The sequence below is a fragment of the Electrophorus electricus genome, chromosome 16 (assembly GCF_041902795.1).
Source record: "Electrophorus electricus isolate QZ-2024a chromosome 16, ASM4190279v1, whole genome shotgun sequence".
Taxonomy (NCBI): Eukaryota; Metazoa; Chordata; class Actinopteri; order Gymnotiformes; family Gymnotidae; genus Electrophorus; species Electrophorus electricus.
This window is the reverse complement of record NC_137512.1, coordinates 25,290,108-25,316,065: the sequence shown is the minus strand read 5'-3', so window position 1 is coordinate 25,316,065 and position 25,958 is coordinate 25,290,108. Positions and strand designations below refer to the sequence as shown.

General features: G+C 44.8%; 4 protein-coding genes across 5 annotated transcripts; 2 read left to right on the top strand and 2 right to left on the bottom strand.

The window, feature by feature from the left end:
* Nucleotides 1–1,537: 1,537 nt before the first annotated feature.
* LOC145651629 (spexin prohormone 2-like) lies at nucleotides 1,538–3,310 on the top strand. Its single transcript, XM_081698460.1, has 5 exons — nucleotides 1,538–1,662; nucleotides 1,747–1,824; nucleotides 1,914–1,968; nucleotides 2,596–2,673; nucleotides 2,789–3,310. Exons 1-5 carry the CDS (start codon nucleotides 1,660–1,662, stop codon nucleotides 2,872–2,874), a joined length of 300 nt encoding a protein of 99 aa, XP_081554586.1. The 5' UTR covers nucleotides 1,538–1,659; the 3' UTR covers nucleotides 2,875–3,310.
* Nucleotides 3,311–8,565: 5,255 nt separating this feature from the next.
* Nucleotides 8,566–10,159, top strand: cox8b (cytochrome c oxidase subunit 8B). Its single transcript, XM_026995600.3, has 2 exons — nucleotides 8,566–8,829; nucleotides 9,967–10,159. The coding sequence occupies exons 1-2, from the start codon at nucleotides 8,719–8,721 to the stop codon at nucleotides 10,060–10,062; spliced, it is 207 nt and encodes a 68-aa protein (XP_026851401.2). The 5' UTR covers nucleotides 8,566–8,718; the 3' UTR covers nucleotides 10,063–10,159.
* A 1,849-nt stretch (nucleotides 10,160–12,008) lies between these two features.
* Nucleotides 12,009–16,248, bottom strand: psmd13 (proteasome 26S subunit, non-ATPase 13). Its single transcript, XM_035532256.2, has 13 exons — nucleotides 16,045–16,248; nucleotides 15,190–15,268; nucleotides 15,072–15,106; nucleotides 14,907–14,962; nucleotides 14,664–14,707; nucleotides 14,461–14,547; nucleotides 14,215–14,386; nucleotides 13,818–13,897; nucleotides 13,603–13,728; nucleotides 13,320–13,382; nucleotides 12,902–12,982; nucleotides 12,383–12,499; nucleotides 12,009–12,177 (listed from the first exon to the last, which is right to left on the bottom strand). The coding sequence occupies exons 1-13, from the start codon at nucleotides 16,143–16,145 to the stop codon at nucleotides 12,082–12,084; spliced, it is 1,137 nt and encodes a 378-aa protein (XP_035388149.1). The 5' UTR covers nucleotides 16,146–16,248; the 3' UTR covers nucleotides 12,009–12,081.
* A 202-nt stretch (nucleotides 16,249–16,450) lies between these two features.
* ric8a (RIC8 guanine nucleotide exchange factor A) lies at nucleotides 16,451–25,613 on the bottom strand. Of its 2 annotated transcripts, XM_035532255.2 has the most exons (10): nucleotides 25,365–25,612; nucleotides 23,476–23,523; nucleotides 21,808–22,434; nucleotides 21,164–21,258; nucleotides 20,485–20,635; nucleotides 20,126–20,221; nucleotides 19,804–19,948; nucleotides 19,173–19,317; nucleotides 17,890–18,009; nucleotides 16,451–17,494 (listed from the first exon to the last, which is right to left on the bottom strand). In XM_035532255.2, the coding sequence occupies exons 1-10, from the start codon at nucleotides 25,452–25,454 to the stop codon at nucleotides 17,350–17,352; spliced, it is 1,662 nt and encodes a 553-aa protein (XP_035388148.1). In that variant the 5' UTR covers nucleotides 25,455–25,612; the 3' UTR covers nucleotides 16,451–17,349. The 2 variants fall into 2 exon arrangements, with proteins under 2 accessions (XP_035388148.1, XP_081555148.1); XM_081699022.1 differs by lacking the exon at nucleotides 23,476–23,523 and having other exon boundaries at nucleotides 25,365–25,613.
* Nucleotides 25,614–25,958: the final 345 nt, after the last annotated feature.

Below are 25,958 nucleotides of genomic sequence, written 5' to 3'. Positions count from 1 at the left end.
ATCATGTGGCCAGTGAAACAAAGAGCTTTTTAAAATAAGGAAACAGTAATGGAATAAAGAGTCCACTGAGCTCAGACCAGTCAGAGGATTTCAGTTTATGGCATTTCTGGTTTGGCTGCTTGCTATTTTCCAAACATCTGAAGTAGCATTCTTCTTTTCATGGCGGTCATGGCAGGTGTGTGTGCGTGTGCGTGTGCGTGTGCGTGTGTGTGCGTGTGCGTGCGTGTGCGTGCGTGCGTGTGCGTGCGTGCGTGTGCGTGCGTGTGCGTGCGTGTGTGTGCGCGTGCGTGTGTGTGTGCGTGTGTGTGTTGATAGGAGTCCTCTGTCGTGCATCACGCCCGACGTGGTGGAAGCCACCTGTGGCTGTCTGCTCGCGCAAGCCGAGGAGGCCGAGAAGGACGGACAAGCTTCGCCCCAAGCTGAGCGACTGATCCTAGAGGAGTTTGGACAGTGCCTGGCGCAAATCGTGCAGTCCATTTTCAAATACACCAGAGTGAAGTGGTAAACCACAAAGGACATTCCCACTGTCCCCATGTTTGTTGTCATGGATGATTGATTATAAAATATCTCAAATAATATTTTTATAATTTAACATTAATAGTTTATCCTTATGTTGTGGTTATTTAAATATACATTATTTACATACAACATTTGTTGTATTTTTTGTGAACATATTTTTCCATTTGTTTGTACACTTATTACGTTTTTGTATTACAGATCTGATGTATATGTTTCTTTATGTATATTTTGACTTGTTTTATTAGATTTTTTTAACATTTAAGTATATTTATGGGAATGTCCTACCATGCTTCTGGAGATCGGGCCAATCCTGATCCACTGCACCTGCTCCATCTAACTGTCTTCAGAAGTCTTTGATTAGCTGGATCAGGTGGGTTAAATTTGACATGGAGATAAAGCCTCCTGGAGGGTAGATGTCCAGGAGCAGAGCTTTGTTCCTTCCTCTATAAAGCAGATGTATTACTGACTCATAACAAGCAGACCTGGGTGAGGAGGTGGAGAGTTGATGACTACTGTCCTATACTACCTACAAAATGTAGAGAATATATATATAGAAAAAATATTTTAACAATTATATTTATGCTGTTACTATTTATATTCATTTTTGTTAATGTTTATAAAACTTTTGTTCATATTTGTTAACTTGAACACGTCTCTGTGTTTTAATTTATATTGGCATACATCAACAGATATATGGATTTGTTTGTTACCAGTTCTTTTGTTTTAAATAAGTTATATCATTCTGGTTGTTTAAAGTAAAACAGAACTGTACTTGTGTTTGCTGTCTGATTTTGGTAACTGAGGGTAAACCTCACTATTGATCTTCATTATGGCACTTGTGTTCTTGACGTCAGCCCTTGTGTGGGTTAACGTGGAGGCTTTCCCGTGATAGGCCAGTATAGGCTTAAGCTGTCTCTCTCAGTGGGTTGTATCGAACCAGGTGCCCTGTTGCTGCTGATGAGAATAAAAAGGGACGAGAGAAGTCGACGGATCAGACTCAGCACTGAACGAATCAGACTTAGCACTCAGCACTGGACAGATCAGACTTAGCACGCAGCACTGGACGGATCAGACTCAGCACTGGACGGATCAGACTCAGCATTCAGCTTCAGACGTAAAGCCTTTGCTGGTAGGGTAAAAATGGTAAATACTTTTGTGCAACTTATGCTCAAACCTCAATATAAAATTAATATTGATTTTGGTTAATTGATGTTTCTCCTACACTAGAAACCAAGAACACAGATCATATGGACTTGTTCAGTTATGATAGTGGTTTTGACTGTGGAATCAGTCTGCATTCAGAAGGTAAGGTCTGTCTTCTGTTTGGCTCAAAATGTTACACATTTAAAACAGCTAATATGTTGTTCTTTTATATGTCCTACACGTTTTAACAGACAGCTGAGTCTAAGAACTGGGGACCACAATCAATGCTGTACCTGAAGGGCAAATGTGAGTGTTTCCCTACCTAGCTAACAGTGAGTTATTGTGATCAGACCAGCACCCACTGGAAATATAAACCTGTCTGGCTGTATGTTTTATAGATTGAAAAACAGGTACAGTGTTTGTTTAGCAAACTTATCTAAACCAGGTTTTCAAGCACCTGCCAACTACCAGAACTGGTCTTCTCAAACTACCACAACTATGATTATTAAAAATAATTTATGTTAATGCACTGTTTTAAAATTAACATTAGAATAGCTGGAAATAAACCAAAAAACTGAGGAAAAAACGAATTAATTCCAAGTAATTGTTTTTATTTAACACACTAAACAAACTGAAGTTGAATATTTTTTCCTATGGGCAGCTCCCTGTAGACATAGTGGTACAGTTAAAATACTAGTATATTTAAATTATGCTACATTTGAAATGCTTCATTTAGACTTTTCAGGAGTGACGCACTCTGTTTTTTTTTTTTTTTTTTTCTTTTAGTCCATATATATATATATATAATGAGGGAGGGAGAGAGAGATTATATACTTGTAAGTCAGGAATCATCACCAGCTGTAAGACAGCAGAATAGAGTACCCATCATACCGGAAAAGGTTTCCTTTTATTTAGTATTCGTACTCTCCTCAGATGGTAGAAGATATGTCCCAGACAGGGAGGATGATGTTTACACATCAGGGTTAAAGAGCTGGTACTCTGTTATCAAAGGTATGTAGTGGCATCTAGAACTTTCATAATTCATGCATTGCCCCATACTGGAAGTTCAGAATATAACATTATCATTCTTTTGCTGTCTTTGTGTTGTGCTGCTGCTCCGTTTAAGAGTCCCGGAAACTGAAGATGGTGGAGGTTGAGGGACTCACACGACTCTTCACTTCACACGATGTACTGATCCATTTTACAGAGTAGGACCAATGTACTGATCCATTATAAAGAGTAGGACTGATCTGTTATACAGAGTAGGACTGATGTACTGATCCATTATACAGAGTAGAGTAGTCGTTCTGTAATTAGCCAAACTGTTCAAAAAGTTGTAAAATATTTGATGTCAAATAACATTAACAGATTTTGAGAGGTCTTTAATCATGTTTGATTCATTCTGCTCCTCATCATGTTAGTATGTTGCAAGTGTAATTTATTTATATTTATACTAAGTTTATATTATTTATATAATATTAGTAATACATAAATATTAGCATTTACTAGATGCTAAGAACTGAAATCTACATGGTGTGCTTACGTCAAAGCAAATGAGATGTCCTGCTCATCATATACATCCCATAAGAGAATCCACCCCGAGAACACCGTTTGTTTCAGTGTTTTCACTGTGCATGGGGGTGGACAGTGCCCAAGTGCACTTTTGGTGAATTAAACTGTTCCCTGTGTCAATTAAAGTCATTTGGCTGCGGTTTGATTTCTCTGTTGGCTGTGCATCGACGTTTACCCACATGAGGCTGAAGGGCTAAAGCATAAGAACTCTATTTAAAACCCAACAGCTGTGAAACTAGAGCTCCAGATCACGTGTGAGCGGCGGGACCCTAACCCCCCACCCTACGCCCCACCCACTGTGAGGGCGTCATGCCGACCCAGTGAGATCAGGTTTTGTAACGTGGACCATGTGTCCTCGCACTGCAGCTGTGGTGGTGTCATTGAATGTGTTTTATTGAGCACCTGTATAGTATTTCACCCACGTTCACTTAGAACACAGGCTGCATTCATAACATTCTGATCTTTACTTTGAGATTTGTTTATTTGTCTGTAAGAAGACGCCCCATAGTTGGGAACCCTGTACATCATGAAAACACATGTACCAGCAATAAAATACCCAAGAACAGATTTTAAGACAACGGTCAATCTTTTTGAAAAGATGACTTTAAATTCTCAGTTGCAATAATAGATACAACACATGTATTCATGTGACTGATTTGTTTGGTATGTTCATGATGGCTTCTGAAGGTCAGTACTCAGACATGTCAGAGTGGATTCCCTTACCAGGTTCCCCAGATTAGTATAAAGGGTTACACTTCTCAGACACCACTCAAACACAATCAGTCCAATAGCTCTTTCTTCTGACAACATTTGTAAAAGCACATTATTTATGATGGGCATGTAGTTTCATGAAGAGAGAGGTCAAATTTACATAAGCATTGCTTTCAAAGGAGATGGGAGTTGACTAGCAATTTTTGTTTCAGCACCTGTTTCTTACAGAATATTCAGGTTAGAGCCCATAAAATACCCTTATTTGTCTACTGAAAGTAACTGTTTCTAACTTCTCCAGCTGCAGCACACAGTTCATTAACTGATGCAAAATACAAGGAATTCCATTGTTACAACTCACACCACCACCGAGGTGAGAGAAAACACAACCCACCCCACTACCGAGCTAAGCTATAACACAACCCACCCCTCCACCAGAGTAAGTTCAAGTTCAAGTTCAAAGTTCAGAGGTTTTATTGTCATTTCAGCTATATACAAGTACACAACAAAAACAAGACAGTGTTCCTCCAGGACCATGGTGCAACACAAAACAACAGTGCAACAGACAACATGCTACACAAGTGCAACCAGTCCAATATAGTGCAAAAATGTCATTAAATAAACATTAAATAAACAATAATAAATACAGAACAGGACAAATACAAAATGAGTAGACAGTGCAATTATTTAGTGCAGTACACAGTACTGGGAATACATAAAGTGAGTTGTGCATAGGAGTAAGTGACATGCTACACTGAACATAGCAGTCACCGGTAGCAGCCAGAACAGTTCAGAGTACAGTGCTGGTTTAGAACAGTACTCTAGCAGCAAGTAGGACAATGTGTAAGACTGCAACAGGAGTGCATAGTTTATTTATGTGAGGTTTGACTTCAGCACTAGTCCGATGCAAAACAATGTGTGAGTGTGTGTACGGATATGTATGTATGTGTGTGTGTATGTGTGTGTGACTGTGTATAAGCATGTATAAAAGTGCCCATTTTGGAATCTGAATTGGAATTGGAGTTAGCCAGAGTTCAGGAGTCTAATGGCTTCTGGGAAGAAGCTGTTGCACAGTCCGGAGGTGTGGGACTGGATGCTGTGGTACCTTCTTCCAGATGGCAAAAGGGTGAACAGTTCATGTGAGGGGTGTGTGGGGTCTTTCACAATGTTGGTGGCTTTCCGGATGCAGCGTGTTATGTAGATGTTCGTGATGGAGGGAAGAGAGACCCCAATGATCTTCTCAGCTGTTCTCACTATTCTCTGGAGGGTTTTGCGGTCAAAGTTCCCAAACCAGCTAATGATGCAGCTGCTCAGGATGCTTTCTACAGTACCTCTGTAGAAGGTAGTGAGGATGGGTGATGGGAGATGGGCTTCCCTCAGCTTCCGAAGGAAGTAAAGACGTTGCTGGGCTCTCTTGGTGATGGAACTGGTGATTGGAGGTTCTCCAATATGTGAACACCAAGGAACTTGATGTTCTTGACAATCTCCACTGAGGAGCCATTGATGGCAAGCGGGGAGTGATCTCGCCTTGCTCTCCTGAAGTCAACAACCATTTCTTTTGTCTTGTCAACATTCAGATACAGGTTGTTGACCTTACACCAGCTCACCAGTTCTGACTCGTTGTCTTTGTTTGATGAGACCCACCACGGTTGTGTCATCAGCGAACTTGATGATGTGATTCAAACTGTGCATCGCTGCACAGTCATGAGTCAGCAGTGTGAACAGCAGAGGGCTGAGTACGCTGCCCTGGGGAGCACCAGTACTCAGTGTGGTGGTGTTGGAAGTGCTGCTCCCAATCTGGACTGACTGAGGTCTACCAGTCAAGAAATCCAGGATCCAGTTGCAGAGGGAGGTGTTCAAGCCCAGTAAGCTCAACTTTCCAATCAGATGCTGAGGAACAATGGTGTTGAATGCTGAACTGAAGTCTATGAACAGCATTCTTATGTAGGTGCCCTTTTTATCCAGATGTGTGAGTGCCAGATGAAGTGTGGTAGAGATGGCATCATCTGTAGAGCGGTTGGAGCGGTACACAAACTGCAGGGGGTCCAGAGAAGGGGGAAGCTGGGTCTTGATGTGTCTCATGAGGAATCTCTCGAAGCACTTCATGATGATGGATGTGAGTGCGATGGGACGGTAGTTGTTGAGACACGACACCGTGGGCTTCTTAGGCACGGGGACGATGGTGGTGGTCTTGAAGCATGTTGGGACCATGGCGCAGATCAGAGAGATATTGAAGATGTCTGTCAGGACGTCTGCAAGCTGGTCAGCACATTCTCTGAGCACACGACCCGGGATGTCGTCTGGTCCAGCAGCTTTCCGTGGGTTAACTCCACGCAGAGTACGCCTCACATCAGCCGCCGTCAGGCACAGCACCTGGTCATTTTGCGGAGGGATGGACTTTTCTGCTGCAACGTTGTTCTGCGCTTCAAACCGTGCATAGAAGTCATTCAGTGCATCTGGGAAGATGGCATCACTGTCACAGGAAGGTGATGTTTCCCCGTAGTTAGTAATGGCCTGAATGCCCTCCCACATGCGCCGTGTGTCACCAGTGTCTTTGAACTGTCCATGGATCCTCTGTGCGTGTGCACGCTTTGCTTCCCTGATCACACGTGACAGTTTGGCTCTTGTTTTCCTGGGAGCATCTCTGTCACCTGCTCTGAAGGCTGAGTCACGGGTCCTCAGTAGCATGCGCACCTCAGCAGGCATCCATGGCTTCTGGTTGGGGCGTGTGGTGATGGTCTTGGAGACAGTAACATCATCAATGCACTTGCTGATGTAGCCAGTCACTGATGCTGTATACTCTTCCGGGTTAACAGTGCCACCGTCAGTAGCAGCCTCCTTGAACGTGATTCAAGTCGTCTGCTCAAAACAGTCCTGAAGAGCAGAGATGGCTCCTGCTGGCCAGATTCTCACCTGCTTCAGAAGCGATTTTGAGCGTCTGACGATCGGTCTATATGCAGGAATCAACATTACAGAAATGAGTCTGTAGTATCCGAGAGTATCCGAGGTGGGGGTGGGGCTCTGCCCGGTACGCTGTAACACAACCCACCATACTACTGGGGCAAGCTATAAATTAACTCACCCCAATACTAGTGTAAGCTATAACACAACCTGGGTAAGTTGTAACAATAAAAGTAAAGATTTAAATTGTGACCATACCAGTAAATGTGCATCTAAATAAATTCATTGTGCATATGCCATGACTTCAACATCTAGTAGTAGCATGTGAATACATACACGTTACTTTGTTATATTTCCAAAAACAATGAAAATCATTTTCACAGGCACCTCTTCCTGTACATACCAACACAGCATGCAAATAAAAGAACTGATACACTAAAAAAAAAGATTCCTAATCAGGTCTAACATGTGCACCTGTCAGATGTTCAGTAGGCCTGCCTCACTTGGAGTAAGTCCAAAAATACAAACCTGCTGCCCCAGTTAAGCAAGCAGTGCACACATCCTCCCTCTGTGCGTTGAATGCTGCTGACTGCCGCGATAGCCCACAGTAAACAGCTGGCTTGGGCTTTGCTCTCTGTGGTTTTGTCATTTCTTGCACTATCTGCTCCATGTCACAGGGCTGATAGAATATCCGTTGGCCTTACTGACACAGTTTAAGTCTGCTTGCACACCCCTGTCAGTTTCTCACCCAGTGTCTTGGAATATAAAAAGGAGAGTAGAAAACAAACAGGATAAAGAAACTGTGTTTAGCTGTCATTAGCGGATTAGTAACACTTGTCATTTGTAAAGGTGTAACAATCACCCCTATCAGACACTGTTTAGCATGTATTGGCATGATGGTTTGAAATTAGCACAGATTAAATACCTCACATCTATCCAAGAGACTACCTAAGATTATTTTACCCAAGAGACTCTTTAATACAAGTTACATAATTCCAACTTCAGCAATATCAGCGTCGAGGTCAGACACAGTTCGAGTAACCAGAACAGGGAGCACCAAATGAGAGCCAAAGAATGCAGGGCAAAGTCCAGACTACCCCACTGAGTACTCAAAGCCCCCAGGGAAGGAGCTGGGGACAGATTCACCAGGAAACCTGAATAGGAATAACGGGAGATGTGACAATCAGTACTAACCAAAATACAGACTTGATCCAAAGGTGTACTTTCTTACCGGAAACTCAGTGTTTTGGCTGTGAAATAGTCATAGTTTTTCGCACAGATATGATCTGGGATAACGCGGCCCTAATTCTCAGGGCGTCTATTACTGGAGAGAGTGACGCTAATACAACCCCGCCTTCCGCGCTCGCGCGAGTTTGTACGGGCCGCACGCTTTTTGCCAGAAGCACGCGCTGTTGTAATGCACATTTGAGAAGAGCGCCTCATAAATAATACGACAGTGTAAGGGCCCAATACACACGCCAAAATTAGTACTGCGTTATGATTATTATTGGTGTTGAAACGACGGGTGTCCGTGCGTTGAGCTGCAGGGTGTTTTATGACTTTGAGGAGCCGTTGTATTAAATCACCTTTTCAAGTCATGAAGGCTTCTAGAAAAGACCTAAATTATAATGACTCACATCCACAGAGGCCAGACTACTGTACGGAGAGTCTGATCATCCGAACTTTCCGGTGTAGGCGTCCAATAACACATCAGAGCCCGCTAGCGCGCGGGGCGGATCAGTACGCGCGCGGACGCGGAGCAGGTGAACGGCGAACAGCGCGCGCAGAAGGGCACAGTCCAACCTCGCGAGCGCCGCTGCAGACCGCATTTCTTCACAGCCGCACACCGAACCCGCGGAGCCCACAGGGAGAGTCATGTCGAGCGTGAGCCGCGCCTTCAGCTTCCTCAGAGCGTCGGTGAGGCCGCAGGTGGTCCCTCGCGCCAGTATAACGTCAAAGCCAGCGAAGCACGCCTTGACAGCCGGGGTGAGTGGCTCGCGCGCTCGCTCGCGCACTGCTTGTTTTTCGTGGCATGCCGACGCAGCGCGCGTTGGATAAGGCTCGCGGACCAGCCGTGGATTCGCACTCCATATATGCCAGTCTTTTAACAATACGAGCAGCTAAAGTTTCAAGCGGATTATTTTCAAATAATGCACATCACACGTTGTGACTGAAGGAAGACGAAACCAAACAACCTTAACGCCATTGGCGGCGTCACTGTGCGCACGTACAGCGTTATGAGCAGATCTTGTAATATGAACTCCAGTCTGTAGCCTGCATTTTACATTAGGGTTACATACGGATATTGACGCATGTGCGCTGGTAAACTTTGTGTAGTGATTCTCTCTGTACTTACTCTGCTCTGCTGACACTTCCTGAGCTCCCCACTCAATACAATTATTTTGGGAAGCGGCCAAGCTTCTGACCTTGGAACCAAATAAAGTCACCACGCTATTTAAAAGAGAAACCGCTGTCTAGTCGAATATTAATTCATTCTTAGCCGGGTAAAAATATCCTTGGAATATGCTAGTCTTTTGGGTGAAGTCAGAAAGCTTTCAGGACAGAAAACGCGTCGATAATGAAGAGGTTGCGGTGCCAAAGCAGGCCGAGACCCGCGGATGGGCCCGCGTACACTGAGACTGCCACTCTACAGAAGACCCGATCTCTGCCTTTTATAACAGTATCCAACATACTGCTGTTAACAGTTTTGCCTTTGAAATGAGTTAGCCATGATGCTGTTGTTAAAAACCCAACTAGCGCTCCAGTGACCGGATAAACACTTGTGTACGTGTTGACGGACCTCAGACACGTGGAGTAAATGTACTAATATCCAGCAGCTACTACCGTTCAGATCCCTTAACTATTATATAAATTATAGTTTAATATTTTATATTATAAAATATAACTTAAACTATTATATTTCCATAAGGCCTTCAAATTAACTTCCTGTCACTTTCCATAGGTCTCGCTTACTTAGTGGAGTAAAGACTTGCATGCGCGGAGTCCCTTGTGTTTTTAGACACCTGTCGTCAGAGGCACGCGCCACAATCGCGATGTGCCGCGTGCGAATGTCCTGCTGCTGGTCTGCGCTGCTCAGTGACGTGGTCTGCGGGTCCCTTTCAGGAGCAGGCCATCGGCTTGACCATGATGTTTGTGACGATCCTGGTCCCGTCCGGATGGATCCTCATGCACCTAGAAGACTACAAGAAGCGCGCCTGAGCGCGTGCTACTTCAGTCACAGCCGCACCTTGCATTCCGCCATGAAAACCCTGTTTATGCCTCATCAATAAACGAATGTACCAAACACCTAAACAAACGCCTTACAATTAATGCGTCATGTAGTGGCAACCATTAAAAAGTAGATTAATACACAAAAACCAGATCTGACGGAAATCAGCATTTAGCAATAGTGATGGATTAATGTTCCAGTTTGGTAGAACAGGGCTTGTGCCCTGTTATTTTTTACATGAGTTATATGTTTTGAGCACTGAAGTCATATGTATGTAAAATGGGGAACATTGATGGTAAATAAACCAGGTGTGTGGAAGGTGATGACCCTACTTACACTGGTACACAATTACAAGGATTAGTTGCGCTGTATTTCTGTGAAGGCCAATCAGATCCGCTCTGGAAGTGGTCTTGGTGACTTTAATCAGTCATCATTTGCTTCCAGAGAAGGTTCTACACATACAAATTGTCACAACGCACATGACATATCACTGTGAAGGCATGTGGTCTGTTAAAGTGACATAATCTGGTATTCTGGATTGATACGCAGGCAGAAGCTGGAGTCTTTTGTACTTTAAAAACAGTACATGCAGGGAGTGCTGGGAAGGAGTGACCAATTCTACAGGACAGAACGGGCTGCCTTCAGTCACGCTCTCTCTCACACACACGCAACATCCGGAGTGTGCAATGCACAGGCACACATTTCACTGGCAGGATGGACTCCATAGTAAAATCAGGTTGGCCTGGTTTCAGAGATTTAAGAGGAAGAGAATTTTTGGGAGGAAGCCTCAACTTCAAGTCCTCAGGATGTTTTCGGGTTAGTTCCTTTTATTGGGATGTTTATCACGGCTGTTAAACGGGGCCATCCTCAGAGAGGTTTTACCGCAAGACACAAACAGCCTCTTCTCTCCCACAGGAAAGTTGCATAGAGGAAGTTGCTAAGAAACCGGTCAGAATTGCAAAGGTTGTTTCAGAACTTGTGCACTACAGAAAATGAGTTTATACCCACTTACACCTTCAGAGGTGACACACAAAGTATATGAAGTACATGAAGAATAACCCAAGCAATGAGTGTTTTCCTATCAAAAGAAAGTTTTAAATCAGGGAGCCCAATTCCAGCAGTGTGGAGAGTTCCATGTTTTAACACAAACCTGCTACAGCTGGTCAGGATGGGATAAGCTGAACACAATGTGTTTCTGCTAGAAAATCATCTGTCTGCACCCAATTTGTGTAGTAAACAGAATCACCAACTGCAACAAAACAGCCAGACTTGCAAACCCTGCCGTACGTATTAGTAAACCACACAAGCCATTATCTTAATTGCACCACATGTTGCACTTTACACAGACGGTGATAAATGTCAGACACTAAGACTGATAGAATCAGTGGTCTACTTACCAAATCAGTGTGAAAAATAGCATCTGACTACTTTAAAAGGAGACTTTTCACATTTAATGACTTAACAGTTTCCTGTACACTTTGAAAGACATTGTTGAAGAGCACCAATTTGAAAACAGCATAATTCAGCTTTTACTGTGGGTGTTCACCCTTATAATTTTTTACAGCTGCAAAGAAAAGGTCATTTTTGGATAACGATTATTTTTTAATGCAAATGACTGCAAACAAATCCACCACTGCAGAACCTCATTTGTTGGGGGACAATTGTCTGTTGTGACATCACATCAAGCAGCCAATCCAAACAACTTTTAGAATCACATGGTCACCATAAAAAGGTAAAATACACCTCCATGACAGACACCTACGTTTCACACTGGCTCATGTTAGATGTGGACTGGCACAAATGAAAAGTTTTGTTCACCGTTTAAGAAAAGGACAGAAAAAGACCCATAATCTTCACTCCAATTAACCCACACAGACAGAGCACCTCCAAGTACTAGCCATGATCCTCAATAGAAAGGACAAACAGTACAAACACAAACTTGGAAAATCTCTTTAATGAAATATCTTAGGTGATCCCCTAATACTAAAAAGTAGATTGTGTGTGTGTGTTTATGTGAGGATGTCCTGTGCCTGCTGCTCCACCAGCACAGCCATGCTCTTCACGTCTCCGCACCAGAAGTCCAGACGATCCTTCATGCCCTTGATCTGTAGAGACACAACAGCTGCTCAGTCACTGGGGAGCAAAGGCTTCTGTGTAGAGAACAGCACAGCGCGGAGCTGCTGCCACGTTAGAGACTGGAGATCGCGCAGAGCTCAGAGTGTGCGGGAGATCACGCGGAGGTCAGTCTGACGTCAACGGCCGATTCTCCGGCCAGCTTCCTGAATTCCTAAACGTGTGCGCGTCTGTTACCTGCAGAAGGTCTAACACTCGAGGCTGCACCCAGGTCATCTGCACTCTCTGGTCCACCTCATCAATGCTCCCTTTGATCAGGCCTACAGACAGAGCCTTCATCACCAGGAGCTCCACCTGAGGGACAGAGAGGACCTGTAACAGCTCCACCTGACGCACAGAGAAAACCTGTAGCCAATCAGCAGCCTGCGCTTCTGGGAGTAGCTTTGGACTAAAAACACACATTCAGCCACAATACCTGTGATGTGCGCAGTGGAAAAAGGAAGATTATTTTACAACAAGGATCATACTAGTTTAACATCTAAATTCATTAAAAAAGCATTTCTGTGTCTGCACTTATAGATATAGAAATAAAGTGCTTCTTCTAAAATCTTCTTAAACAGGGGAAATAGTCACATTTTCTTGGGTAACCAGTTAAATACAACAAAATGGTTGTGATTTAGGAAACAAGACATCAAGGCCTTAAAAGCACAATGACACCCAACCATTGCTTCAGTACAGCAGGCCAGTGGCACAAACCTCATTTACAGGGACCTTGGTGCTCTGAGCAATTTCCTGGAACGTCAGCTGCCTGTGATTGGCTGGCCTGGTGAAAGTCATCTGTGGAATGAGGTAAAGCATCACAGTGTTTCAGGGAACACCCAGTTCCTCATTAAGAGCACACACCCAAGCCAGCCATCGTTAGCAGGCTCTGCTTGCCAGACTTCACAGCAGTGTAGCCTTCACAGAACCGTGTGAACATCACAGCACTAAAAGGTCTACAGTGCTCTCGGTACACAGCAGAAGGTGAAATTACAGGGTGTCCAACCAGGTACAGTAACAGTTAAATTAACTATTAGTGACAAAATCCAAGACTTTGTGTGGGTTTATTTGTCCAGAGTTGGACACCTGTTCTATGGGTCCTTCCTTCAGCAAATCAGAATGTGGCTGAATTTACCTCCATAACACACAGTAGCTGGATCTTCTGCGTGAGTCTTGGCTCCTGTGCAGCGAGGTCAGGCTGGCAAGGAACAGACAGATGAGTTTTAACAGCAATGTCACACCACCACCAGACTCTCCCTTGGATATCAACATCATGACAGTCTCTCCCTGGCATGTCATTACATCCCTGCAGACAGTTTCTGGACATCTGTGAACATGCTGGTAAATATACTGACATGACCAAGACTGAAGGTTCAACTTCAGTGTGTGTTAACACTGGAGTCTAAACATTCTCTTACCTGCTGTCCCCAGACAGACTTCAGAGCCTGGAACTTCTCAACGTTGCCTGAGTTAAAGGCGTAGAGGGTCTCTATAAGCCACTGTTTATCTGTGTTCCTCAGGGACTCCAACACTGGATGCATCAGCTACAATCAAGCACATCGTCATCAGCAAACGCCAAAGCATTACACTGCAACCGGTACTGCTGCAAGGGGACTTCTGTCCAATCACATACCAGCTCTCCAAAATTGTACACGCCCTCTCCGAGCAGGCCAGCCAATCCCAGTGTGAAGGCTCTCTCCTGCTGTTCTGCCTCTGAAGAAACAGACCACAGTGAGCACAGTGAGCAAAATTCTGTTACCTCATTTAATCCAGGCCTGAAATCAATAGTACAGCAAGCGTTTCTGCAAAATGTCTATTTTCTAATTTTCTTTATTTGTAGTAACAAAAAAAACCCAACACCACCACAACAATAAACAATAATCCACTCTACTGGCTGGCTCCAGTTCCACTAGAGGGCGCCCTTTCCCTATACAGCCTGTGTTCCTATACAGTTTCCCTAGAGGGCACACCTTCCAATGCACCCTGTGTTATTCATGCCACAAACCCAGCCCTCGGATGCTCAGGGTTACCAGGCATGACTTTGTCGTCCACACAGCCCAGGTAGCGGAGTGCGTCCCTGTAGTAGAGTGCGTGGTTTCCAATGATGCGGTAATATTTGCTGGACAGGTCGTAGAACCGGCCGTGCACAGACGTCACACCTGGCAGAGTGTTCAACAGAACCTCAACCTCCTCAATCAGTTTCTGAAGAATGAAGGACAGTGAGAAGCAGTACACAGAGCAACCCAACAGTAGTTGAACAGCAGGCCGGTTCATACTTTTGTTGTGGGAAGATCACCGATGTCTAGCTTGAGGCTTCCGATTGTGGTTTTGCACAGGATGACTGATTCATCATTTGCCTTCACCTTATTAACGGGGTGGGGGAGGGGTGGCACAAAGAGAAGCGAATACAAATACAATAAGCCACGCCTCTTTTTAAAGTTACTGAGCAAGTGAATGAATGCATGAAATACCACACTACCTTCTCTTTTGTTTTTTCAAGAAAGGTTATGGCAGTATTTGGATCTGTTGGAAGTAGACTCAAGTTTAAATGGGTAACAGTACAATGAATATCTTAATTATTACAAAACATAATAATATAATAATGATTAAAGATTGCATGTGTCGCAGAATGGGACAAACAAAACAGTGACAGAGACCTAACAACTCACTTTAAATGGAAACCGTTCTCTCACCACACACACACACACACACAGTGAGTTACCTGGCATTTGTCTGACGACATGGAGAATAATTTCCACTAGTGACAATGGATTGATTCTAAAATGAAAAAGAAAGGAAATATTTGTAAGGAGCATTTGGTCAGAATATTGATAAATGAATCATGTGTATGTTCTTTCAGACCATAAATTAAGTGCCACAAGCTCACCTGTGTTCGAAATCGCTGATGAAGTTGTCATAAAGCTGCGTAACACAAATGAAATTTCACGGTGCAGAACAGACTCACTTTGTCAACGATAAACTCACACAAGTGAAGAACAAGTTACCTGAATGATGGCGTCCCCCTTGGAGAAGAAGGGCTCTTGGACAAAATCAGTCAGCTTCAGGGTCAGCTGATGCCACAGCCTTATAAAACAAAATAAATAAAAACACTAGCACTTTGTCCCACAGCCTACACGTCAGGTTTAAGGGAACTTGTCAAAATGCCTAATTGAGTCTTGACAAGTATATTCACGCCATTTAGCTGTCATCCAAAGCGACTTACAATTCTGACTGAACACATCGAGTAATTGAGGGTTAAGGGTCTTGCTCAGGGGCCGAACAGTGGAAACTTGGCAGTGGTGGGACTGGAACCAGCAACCTTCTGATTACTAGTCCAGTACCTGAACTTGATTTCCTATCCTGTATAAAACCTCTTATTCATTTGTATATTAATAATACATTTACATGTACTGTAGTGCACTGGCAACAGGTATATTTACCCTGTCATGCCAATTAAGCACATATGACTTGATTTAATTAGATTTGAGAAAGGAGGGCGAGAGACACACACACACACACACACACACACACACACACACACACACACACACACACACACACACACACACACACACACACACACACACACACCAACAAACGGGCTACGGCTGGGCTAACTAGCCAGCTAGCGAGCTTGGAAATAGCTTCCTAGTAGTTAGCTTCTCCGAAGCGTAATATGTTCGGGGATTTAACCCAGCACACACATCCCGTTCGGTTCCGTTCGGTTCCGTTCGGTTCCGTTCAGTACATTAGTACATCCAGTAGCGTTAGCGTTACATTCGAGGTTAGCTTAACTCTACTAGCGTAAGCTAACAAGCTAAATGACTCAGCTAGCGACCTCGAGACGAACAAAGCCATACTTTCTGCTGTACAAGTCCTCTAACTTGTGCCACTGCGCTGCCGTTTCTGGCGCGGCGCTCTTGCTCTGCTGCTGTCTGAGGTATCCCACGACATCTTTCATTCTTCACACGTTGTCGTTTTTCTTGGTAGTGCCGCTCCGCGAGACTCACGTTAGCCGGGTTGCTAAGTGCCGAGCGCCGTTCTTCTTCCCTCAGCGGGAGACGCGCGTACTAGCTCGCGAGCTCAGCACCGCCACCCAGTGGTCGGATGTATGCATGTCACGTCTGAAAGAAACGACCGAGTATATCCAGAAGCAGACAAAGCGTGAAATAGCGTACATGTTTATATTTTAAACGATAATTAAAATGTTATTCACTACGGGTATTAACTGTGGGGAAAGTTTTTCTTAGAAATGAATAACTTAAATTCAGCTTTCTGTATTTTTTTTATTAACTTCACAATAAAACTTTTCAATACACAGCATAATACAAATTATATTAAGTGTTCTTTCAAACATACTTTACACAAACTTTACCAAAATATCACAAGACCATTTAACACAATATAGAATAACTTGCCTCTTGAACACAAAACAAATGCACTGTTGTGGTTAAAACATGGATCCTACTTGGAAAATCTCCCAGAAGTGCAGATCTACTCGGTCGAGCATTAAAAACCTCCTGGACAAAACCTTCAGGCTTTAATGAGACATCACATGGTGTCTGGACACGAAGACGTGATGTTTCTCTTCCTTGAATTAAGTATGTTGGAGCTCAGAATGAACAAAAAAATATTGGTTCCTCACACCAGGCCACAACTCACCATTCTAAAATGAAAAGAGAATTGAACTGTGTTTTTGTTTCTAAAGGTACATACTCATTTTACTGATCAGTGTGTATGTAGGAAATGAATGTATTTCAATTCTGCTCTACAGTGACATGGTGCATCGATCTTGCATTCTGTGACTTCCACTGCATGACAGACAGACCCTGGGCAGGTCTGTGCAGGTCAGTAATGTCACAGAGTAATGAGCTGGGATAGAGAATATTACTGCTGAACAGACCGCCAAACACAGAAAGGCAAAGTGGGAATAACATGGTGTGTGTGTGTGTGTGTGTAACTGTACTTATCAGGTAGTGTCATTCACAATTCAGGCCCTTTTAGTGTGTGAACAGGTGACAGATGAACCCCATGCAGGTGTGACAGGTGAACAAGCTGTTTGTTATCTTTCAGGTTACTCAACCAGCAGAGAGCATTTTTGAGAAGGTCGCTGTAACTGCCACCACAACGTTACTGCGAGGTGACGCCGTCGGCCTCCAGCGTATTCAGTCCGAGTGCTCTTCGTCCTCCTCCTCCTCATTCTGGTCCGGGTTGTGGAACAGCGGTGGAGGCAGACTATGCAGGTGGTGGGGGTCCAGCTTGGTCATCTTCCCGTCTGCTCCGAGCTTCATTGGTTGGATCACATGGTTCCTGAGGCACAAGCCATTTTTGTTCTTTATCAAGAAACCAAGCAGTGCAAACCTGTACTGTTTGTAAAGCATTAACCACGGTGCACGTTCTGCACTACTCTTGTGAGATTTTAGGTTTTTGTTGATGTTTATGCAATGAAAGAGTTCACCAGCGCTGTGTTCACTTAGAGAGGGACGTCCTGCGTCCCTCTGTCTGAGTAACACTAAACCCATCATTTAATCTAAACCAAAAGATCCTTTTGAAAACGTCTGTAGTTGTTTACACAGCTACTTTCTCCCAACAAGCCAGACAATATCGATATAACACAAAAACACACAGACACACACAAAAGAAAGACTTTTCCCATTAACACATTTCAAGGACATGAGATGGCAGGGCTTTGCTCCAGTCTGCACCTGGAGAGTTTGTCGAACATGTTGACGAGTTTCATGGCCTCGTGCTCCTTCTGCTCCTCTGTCATGCCCTCCATGGGGTTGGGCTGCTCGTCCTCCACCCGCCCGGTGACGGGGTTAATACTGCAGTAGAATACATACACACACACACACACACACACGCATGCACACACACACACGTGCACACACATGCGCACACACACGCACACACACACGCACACACACACGCACACACACACGCACACACACACACACATACACACGTCAGTAGGACTGCACCCAGCTCACGGCACTGCTGAGCTGCTGCTGGTGATGGTTACTGCACAGAAGTAAAGGTGTGTAGTTTGTCTTGGTGTGGTGTGTAGTTTGTCCTGGTGCGGTGCGTAGTTTGTCTACAGTGGTGTGTAGTTTGTGTGTCGTGGTGCGTAGTTTGTCTCGGTGTGGTGTCTAGTTTGTCTGCCGTGGTGCATAGTTTGTCTCGGTGTGGTGTGTAGTTTGCCTGCCATGGTGTGTAGCTTGTCTGGCGTGGTGTGTAGTTTGTCTTGGTGTGGTGCGTAGTTTGTCTGACGTGGTGTGTAGTTTGTCTCGGTGTGGTGTGTAGTTTGTCTGCCGTGGTGTGTAGTTTGTCTGCCGTGGTGCGTAGCTTGTCTGCCATGGTGTGTAGTTTGTCTTGGTGTGGTGCGTAGTTTGTCTGGCGTGGTGCGTAGTTTGTCTGGCGTGGTGCGTAGTTTGTCTTGGTGTGGTGTGTAGTTTGCCTGCCATGGTGCGTAGCTTGTCTGCCATGGTGCGTAGCTTGTCTGCCATGGTGTGTAGTTTGTCTTGGTGTGGTGCGTAGTTTGTCTGGCGTGGTGCGTAGTTTATCTGCCATGGTGCGTAGCTTGTCTGGCGTGGTGTGTAGTTTGTCTTGGTGTGGTGTGCAGTTTGTCTGCCGTGGTGCGTAGTTTGTCTCGGTGTGGTGTGTAGTTTGTCTTGGTGTGGTGTGTAGTTTGTCTGCCGTGGTGCGTAGTTTGTCTGGCGTGGTGTGTAGTTTGTCTTGGTGTGGTGTGTAGTTTGCCTGCCATGGTGCGTAGTTTGTCTCGGTGTGGTGTCTAGTTTGTCTGCCGTGGTGCATAGTTTGTCTCGGTGTGGTGTGTAGTTTGCCTGCCGTGGTGCGTAGCTTGTCTGCCATGGTGTGTAGTTTGTCTTGGTGTGGTGCGTAGTTTGTCTGGCGTGGTGCGTAGCTTGTCTGGCGTGGTGCGTAGCTTGTCTGGCGTGGTGCGTAGCTTGTCTGGCGTGGTGTGACTCACTGTGGCTTTGCCTCTCTGTATTCCTCTGTGTCACTGTCTTCGTCCTCTGAGTAGTGGCCCGGCTCCCAGCCGCCCCTCATCAGGCCCCGGGCGGCCAGCAGCCCTGCAGCGTTACCGTAGCCCGTGTACTTAATGAATCGCGACACTGCCACACACACACACACACACACGAGCACGTGCACATGGGCAAAAAGGGAGTTCGGTACTCCTTCAGTATCCAATCAGCACATGTTATGATGGACAAACTCATTTATTTATTTCTTTATCCCATCAACCCATTGACATGTTTTTGGAAAGTTATGTCAGACTGACCTAGTCTTCAATAGCAGCAAGCTAGCTCAAATCAAATCAGGCCAATTGGTATCCAGTTTAACTATATCATGTACATGTGAAATAAACATGTAATTGTACTGGTTTGCACTAAGCCCTGTACTCATGTAACCTTGTGCAGTGCAGAACTGCAGTTTTAACATCTTAACTCAACACCACATTCCCCACTGTCACACAGCCACTAATATGGGACTGGACAAATGTAGTGTGACTCGGGTTGAATCAGCAGAGATTTGAGAGTGGAACGGCAGCTGCATGCCAGGTGCCGCGTGTGAGCGTGGTGGTGCCAGCATGAGCTCACCACTCTCTTTGCACAGTACGAAGAGGAACTCAGCAGCGCAGTTCTTTACGTCTGTGTCAATGTGGGTCATCAGCCGCACCAGTTTGTTCCTCAGAGCACACCCCACCTCTGGTCTGTTCCTCACATCCCGCAGGGGTGGGAGCACCTGAACGCACGCACACACGCACACAAGCAGGCACACATGCACGGTAAAAAATTATTTATATAGCACATTTTACAACAGCCAATTTCACAAAACAAACAAATATTCCACATACACATGTAAGGAACACAAGAATAGACACAAACTCAAATAGGATCAAATTCATTGGTTTTCTCTCACTTTCATCCTTAAAAATTTTCTCGTCTCTCTGTGGATGCGAGAACTCTCCGTCAGCAGGTTGAGGGAAGGCAGAAGCGTCTCCTTCAGTTTGTTCCCCTACACAGGAGAGACGCACCTCAGACAAACATCTCCAGCAGGGCACCAGCTGGGCTGGAGCGCGGATTCCCAAAGCCCCACACTCCTCAAAACAGCCGACACAAAAACACCAGCGCAAGGTCGTCATAAGGTCACACGTCCTCAGAGAGGACGCAAGTGGTGCGGCGGGTCGGTAACAGGGGGAAAGGTTGTGTCAATACAGGTACACTCATCAGTGCTGGCTGGTGTGTGTGTGTGTGTGTGTGTGTGTGTGACATGCTCACCCTGTCCAGCCGCTTCTCCATGAACTCGAGCAGCACACTGACGGCGTCCATGTTGATGCCCATGTACTCGGTGGAGGCCTGATGCACCTTGGGTAAAAGCAGCACGTCCAGACATGGGAGAGGGAGATTTCCCAGCAGATTCACTGTGTGACTGCACACACACAGAGAGGGAGAAATGAAAATCCTATGGAGATATTTTAAAAACTAATTAGTTGGTATTGAAATTTCAACAGTTCTCTTCCAGTTGCTTGCGCAGTGTCAGTGTGACTGGACAGCACTTGTCCATCTGTGTCACACACCAGTGGCTGTGATTATGTGTCCACGTCCAGCCTGAAGGTGTCTGCATGCTTGTCTGAGTGTGTGATTGTATATGTGTATTTGTGTGAGAGTGTTTATGTGAGTCTTCTGGCTGTGTCTAAGTGTTTGTGTAATCGTGTGTTTGCTTGTGTGTATATGCATGTGTATGTGTTTGTGTTTTTGCGTGCTTGAGTGTGTGCATTTGATTGTAAATATGTGTTTGTCTGTGAAAGAAAATATGCAATTGTGTGTGCCTGTGTGCATGTGTGTGAGTGTGAGTGTGTGTGTGTCTGTGTGCATGTGTGTGAGTGTGAGTGTGTGTGAATGTGAGTGTGTGTGTGTGTGTGTGAGTGTGTATGTGAGTGTGTGTGTGTGTGCACACCTATGGAACTCCTCTGTGCGGTCTTCCCCCTCTGCTCTACTCATGAGGCAGTACCTCAGAATGGCTCCCAGGTGTCTATAGGTGGCTGCCTCTTCCTGGGAAAGTGCCCATTAAACACCACAGTTAAATACTACCATTAAACACTACCATTAAACACCACAGGTAAACACCACCATTGAACCTATAATAGAACTCATATCTGGTGGCCAACAAACACTGACTGAATGTGAACCCAATAGCGTAAAACATCTGTTTATGGTCCTCATTGGATCATGTCAAAATGAGCTTTCTGCTACATTTCAGTAGAATTTTATTTATCCAGATGTGGCCACATGAGATAAAAAAAATAAGTGAGGGAATAACAAAGGAAACTTGGTACATATAATTTATCGTAATTAGTTTTATTCAGGTGTGTGTAAAATGACAACGGCTTTGTTATGGAGGTGATGTGAACCTTCACCTCGTCTACTTTGTTACGGAGCTGACGCGAACCCTCACCTCGTCCACTTTGTTACAGAACTGACGTGAACCCTCACCTCGTCCACTTTGTTACGGAGCTGACATGAACCCTCACCTCGTCAACTTTGTTACGGAGCTGACACGAACCCTCGCCTCTTTGTTACGGAGCTGATGTGAATGCTCACCTCATCCACTTTGCGGCGGTTAGTGTCGAATGTGATGTTGAAGAGGATCTTTAGGATCTCCATGGCTCTCTCAGTCTCCATCCTGCCAAGAGGCGGGCACTCAGACAGCCCCGTCCCTCCGACGGGGGCCACCTCGTAGGTGTCGGGCCAATAGAGGCCGAGGGTGGCGTCAAGGGCGTCCGCCAGCAGTCTCGCCCCACGCAGCTCCCTTGCCAGCTGCATACGCACATCCACACGCAGAGCCGTGAGCAGGAATGTAAAACGCAGGTCAAAGAAGCGCACGTCGTGCGTCCACTGTGGCTCTCGGCACTGCTTCAGCCGCTCGGCCACACCCACCACCAGCTGCAGCTGGGCGGCGGCCTCCTGCGCCTCACTGCTGTTGAACACCACGTTGCAAAGACACTTCAGGGCCTCCACAATCACGTCCAGGTCCGGGATCTCAGGTGTGCTGCCATCGCCGTGGGCGACTGCAGCGTGACGGGCGAGGATCAGCATAGCACGGCGGCTGGAGAAGGGCTCGAGTCTGCTCTTGTCTCGTGACAGGATACGGATGGTCTCCAGGCAGGCCAGCTTGCAGGACGGCTGGAGGTCTCGCTCCAGGAAGGCCAGAAGCAGCTCACCCAGTCGCTAAGGAAACAACAGAAGCAGAAACATCAGCACTTTGAGCTTACAACAAGGGGCCCATTCTAGGGCTGAGGTGAAAGGGCACAGAGGGGCCCATTCTAGGGCCCAGGTATAGGAAAGTGTGTCATTTTCATGACTTATTTGCCATAAAAATGTATGCAGCATCAAAGCTTATTGCCTTCTGTTTCCCCAAAGAGGTAGAAATGGATTTTCTTTAAAATGACATTTGTTATTTATCCCTGCAAATGAAGCCCAAGACGTTTTTCATGAATGACTACAAACAGCATAAGGACAGAGATAAAATATCACCAAAAAATCCCAAAACAATGACAATGTCATATTATGACACCCCAAAGTTCCTTTGTAACAATGGGAAGGAGAGGCAGGATGCAGAGATGAGCCGCGGTTCAAACAACACAGATGTTTATTGACAGAACAAACTAAACCAAAACTATGCTCACAGACTAAAACACAAGAAACAGCAAAACACAGTTGTGCAGCACAGGCATAGCCTGCACAGAGAAGTGTGTGCAACACAGGGTCAAACACCAGCAAAGAATCATAATCAAGCAAGACCTTAAATACACACACTAACAGGGATGATAACGAAGGAGAGGTGTGACACATGATTAACAAGGGAGGGGCGTGGCGATGGACACACGCACACACACGCGGGGCAGGGGTATTTGGTGTTTGGGTATTTGCTACACGAGATGTTTCACTCATGATGTTTTTTTACTGCATCAAAATAACAGATTATATTTCTCCAGTTAAACTGGAGTAGGTGATAAGATTTGGGATTTACAGCAGCATTCCACTATATCTCCAGGAATGCCTGAAACTGTCCATCTTACCACAAAGGGTACGAGAAAGAGGATGTATCATATGCTGGCCTCCAAATACAGCTTTAAAGAAACAGCAGCCTTATGGCAGCTCTGTAATCTACACATCAGGACATTTTAACATACAGTGTTTCATGTTACTTTACTGGCTGTAACTACTGTGTTAATGGCTGAATGTTCAGTAGGTTCCAGTCCACTTTACCTCTCTGACCTCCTGCTCTTCTGGGGGAAATGAGAAGCACAGGTTCTTCTGTGGAGAGAAAACCAACAGAAACTTAACACAGAGGAGCACTGGATACAACTGGTCACCCCAGACAAGATTTCCTAGCCAAAATTGCTGTGCTAAGAACCAGACTTTGACTTATAAGATGGGAATTGTGGAGGATAGACTTCAAATTCTCCTGATGAATTGACAGTATAAACACTTTGCTTATAAACACTTTGCTTTCATCAGCAATCCTGATGCAAGACTAACATCTCCTACCCAAATACTGCTGAGCCACTGTGCAGGAGACATATCAGGACATATCAGGATCTGAGAAAAGGCACAACTTCCAGCAGAACTCCAGAACTACTTTCACAAGCTGTCACATGCTGTTATCATACAAAGTTTAATCTGACATACTGTACTGGGAAAGCACAGAGTCTAATAAGCACTGGCTAACTGCAGTGTCATTTAGTGTTCTCACTGCTCCTGAGACCTTAGAGGTTAGTGTGAGATTAGTGTGACATAAGTGTGAGATTAGCGTGCTAAACAACACAATCTGCCTGTGTCAATGCTTAAGTGTATTAGTGGTAGCTCAGTGGTTACGGTACTTGACTTGTAATTGGAAGGTTGCTGGTTCAAGCCCCACCATTGCTGAGTTGCTGCTGTTGGGCCCCTGATCAATACCCATAACCCTCAAGTTGTACTCCCTCATAATTGTGTCACTTTGGATAAATGTGAAATGTTAGGCAAAAAAGGTGTAGTTTTAGTTGTGAATGAAATCAGAAATTGGCTTTTGATTTTCATTCCGTAAATAGCAAAAGATGTGAGGTGTGAAATGTTGAAAATGACTTATCCAAAACACCCTTATGAAACAAAAAAACAATTAAATTATTTAATAAATAATGTCATGTTTACATAACAAGTGCATCCCAACACTGAAAAGGCAAAACTTTTCAATAGCCATCCACATTTTCAAATAGTGCACTGGTTATAATGTTAAGCTTAACATTTTAGTATTTCTATTATTTACAATTCTAGCATGTAGTACTGAATATTTACTTGTACGGTGATTCTACGGTTAATATATTTGTTCAACGATCCCAGGGATTGGTGGGTTTTATAATTAGATAATTATATCAGTCAGGAAACGTTCAGGCAATTTTCTCTAATACCTACTCATCTGGATTAACACTCTCTCCCAAAAGGAGCAAATTATACAGATAGACCAAGTAGTGAGGTCCTGACTAAAGACTTGGTTTCCATGGAAATGTTCCCGTCTAAGTACCGGAAGGTTTCCGAGGGATCGCGGTGAACCGCAGACTCGGAGGATCGGGCAGCTTCCAGCAGGGTTCATTCTGTTCTAAAGAACTAGGCAGCTGCTTTCTGAATGTGTTCAAGCGGAAAATGTACCCCACATATTTACTGAAAAATAGCCCGTTGGTCCAAGACAAAAGACAGACATATCCAGGCACACACATCGCAAAGATACTACAGGCGTCCTGCATTACATATCTGCATTACGGTTAGTTTTCTATCGGGCTACAAACGTTTGTGAAGCAAATAGAAAATCCTTCAAGGACAGCAGCCATTGGAAGGTTTTGTGACACTGAAGTAATTATGAATCATATCATCCCAGCATTTGATACACGCAGGTCGCAAAGTGCTTCCAACTCCGACATCTGTTTGGCGATTTGTTAGGCAGCACAGCGCAAATGTGCGCCGTTGCGTTCGGAACATCCATGCCATTGCGCACATACATCTAGACCCAATATATCGACAGACGTACATCAAAACAAAAGCAACGTTTTAGCGTTGTGGTTTCCAGTCGAACAGCTGTACAACACTCCACCACACACTGCATCCATCATTCCTGTCTTATTTACCTCCTTGTTGTAGGTCTGTAGCGCCGACAGTGCCGCATCCTGCTCGCCCGTCTCCATCTTCTCTATAATGACATTTAAATCCATTTTCATTGCTATTTCGCTTTTGTTTGCGCCCCTGTGTTCTCCAGAGACACGCAGAGTCACGGGTGGTGATGTCTTGATAGCCTCTGACTCACAGATCCATACAGAGCCCAACAGCGTTCTCAAAACCTCGGGGTGATGCGATTAGCGGAACGAATAAAGCTCATAGCAAAGATCTATGGGATATGTAGTTCAAAGGCCTGCACTGCATTTAAGACTCTGTTCCAACTATCTTCAGCTCGTCCAAAAGACAGAAAACGTCTGCTGCTGCATAAACATGTCTTCGGTTTTCTATTTAGACAACGTAATTTAGACTGATATCCGACGTATCATTGTGATAATAAAGCAATATCGGATCACTTTAAATATATTTATATTTGTTCAGACACTATGTGCTGGAAAGCACCGAGACAGAAACAAACATATGTGCTTTATATTACACATAAAGTATAACTCATATTGCTTTAAATTATCACACGGGCATCTTTAATCTGAGGGTATCTAAGGGTGCCG

What these genes read in the sequence shown, in the direction of transcription:
- psmd13 (XM_035532256.2), bottom strand. Translation starts at nt 16,145, where the DNA reads ATGAAAGATGTCGTGGGATACCTCAGACAGCAGCAGAGCAAGAGCGCC. An exon ending in TGTCGTCAGACAAATGCCAG is followed by an intron (nt 14,708 to 14,906) that starts GTAACTCACTGT and finishes TACTTCCAACAG; the next exon opens with ATCCAAATACTGCCATAACC. An exon ending in GAGTGTTAGACCTTCTGCAG is followed by an intron (nt 12,178 to 12,382) that starts GTAACAGACGCG and finishes GTGTCTCTACAG; the next exon opens with ATCAAGGGCATGAAGGATCG.
- LOC145651629 (XM_081698460.1), top strand. An exon ending in AATCAGTCTGCATTCAGAAG is followed by an intron (nt 1,825 to 1,913) that starts GTAAGGTCTGTC and finishes ACGTTTTAACAG; the next exon opens with ACAGCTGAGTCTAAGAACTG. An exon ending in GCTGTACCTGAAGGGCAAAT is followed by an intron (nt 1,969 to 2,595) that starts GTGAGTGTTTCC and finishes TACTCTCCTCAG; the next exon opens with ATGGTAGAAGATATGTCCCA.
- cox8b (XM_026995600.3), top strand. Translation starts at nt 8,719, where the DNA reads ATGTCGAGCGTGAGCCGCGCCTTCAGCTTCCTCAGAGCGTCGGTGAGG. An exon ending in AGCACGCCTTGACAGCCGGG is followed by an intron (nt 8,830 to 9,966) that starts GTGAGTGGCTCG and finishes GGTCCCTTTCAG; the next exon opens with GAGCAGGCCATCGGCTTGAC.
- ric8a (XM_035532255.2), bottom strand. Translation starts at nt 25,454, where the DNA reads ATGAAAATGGATTTAAATGTCATTATAGAGAAGATGGAGACGGGCGAG. An exon ending in TGGAGAAGCGGCTGGACAGG is followed by an intron (nt 20,222 to 20,484) that starts GTGAGCATGTCA and finishes TCTCCTGTGTAG; the next exon opens with GGGAACAAACTGAAGGAGAC. An exon ending in ATGTTCGACAAACTCTCCAG is followed by an intron (nt 17,495 to 17,889) that starts GTGCAGACTGGA and finishes CTTGTGCCTCAG; the next exon opens with GAACCATGTGATCCAACCAA.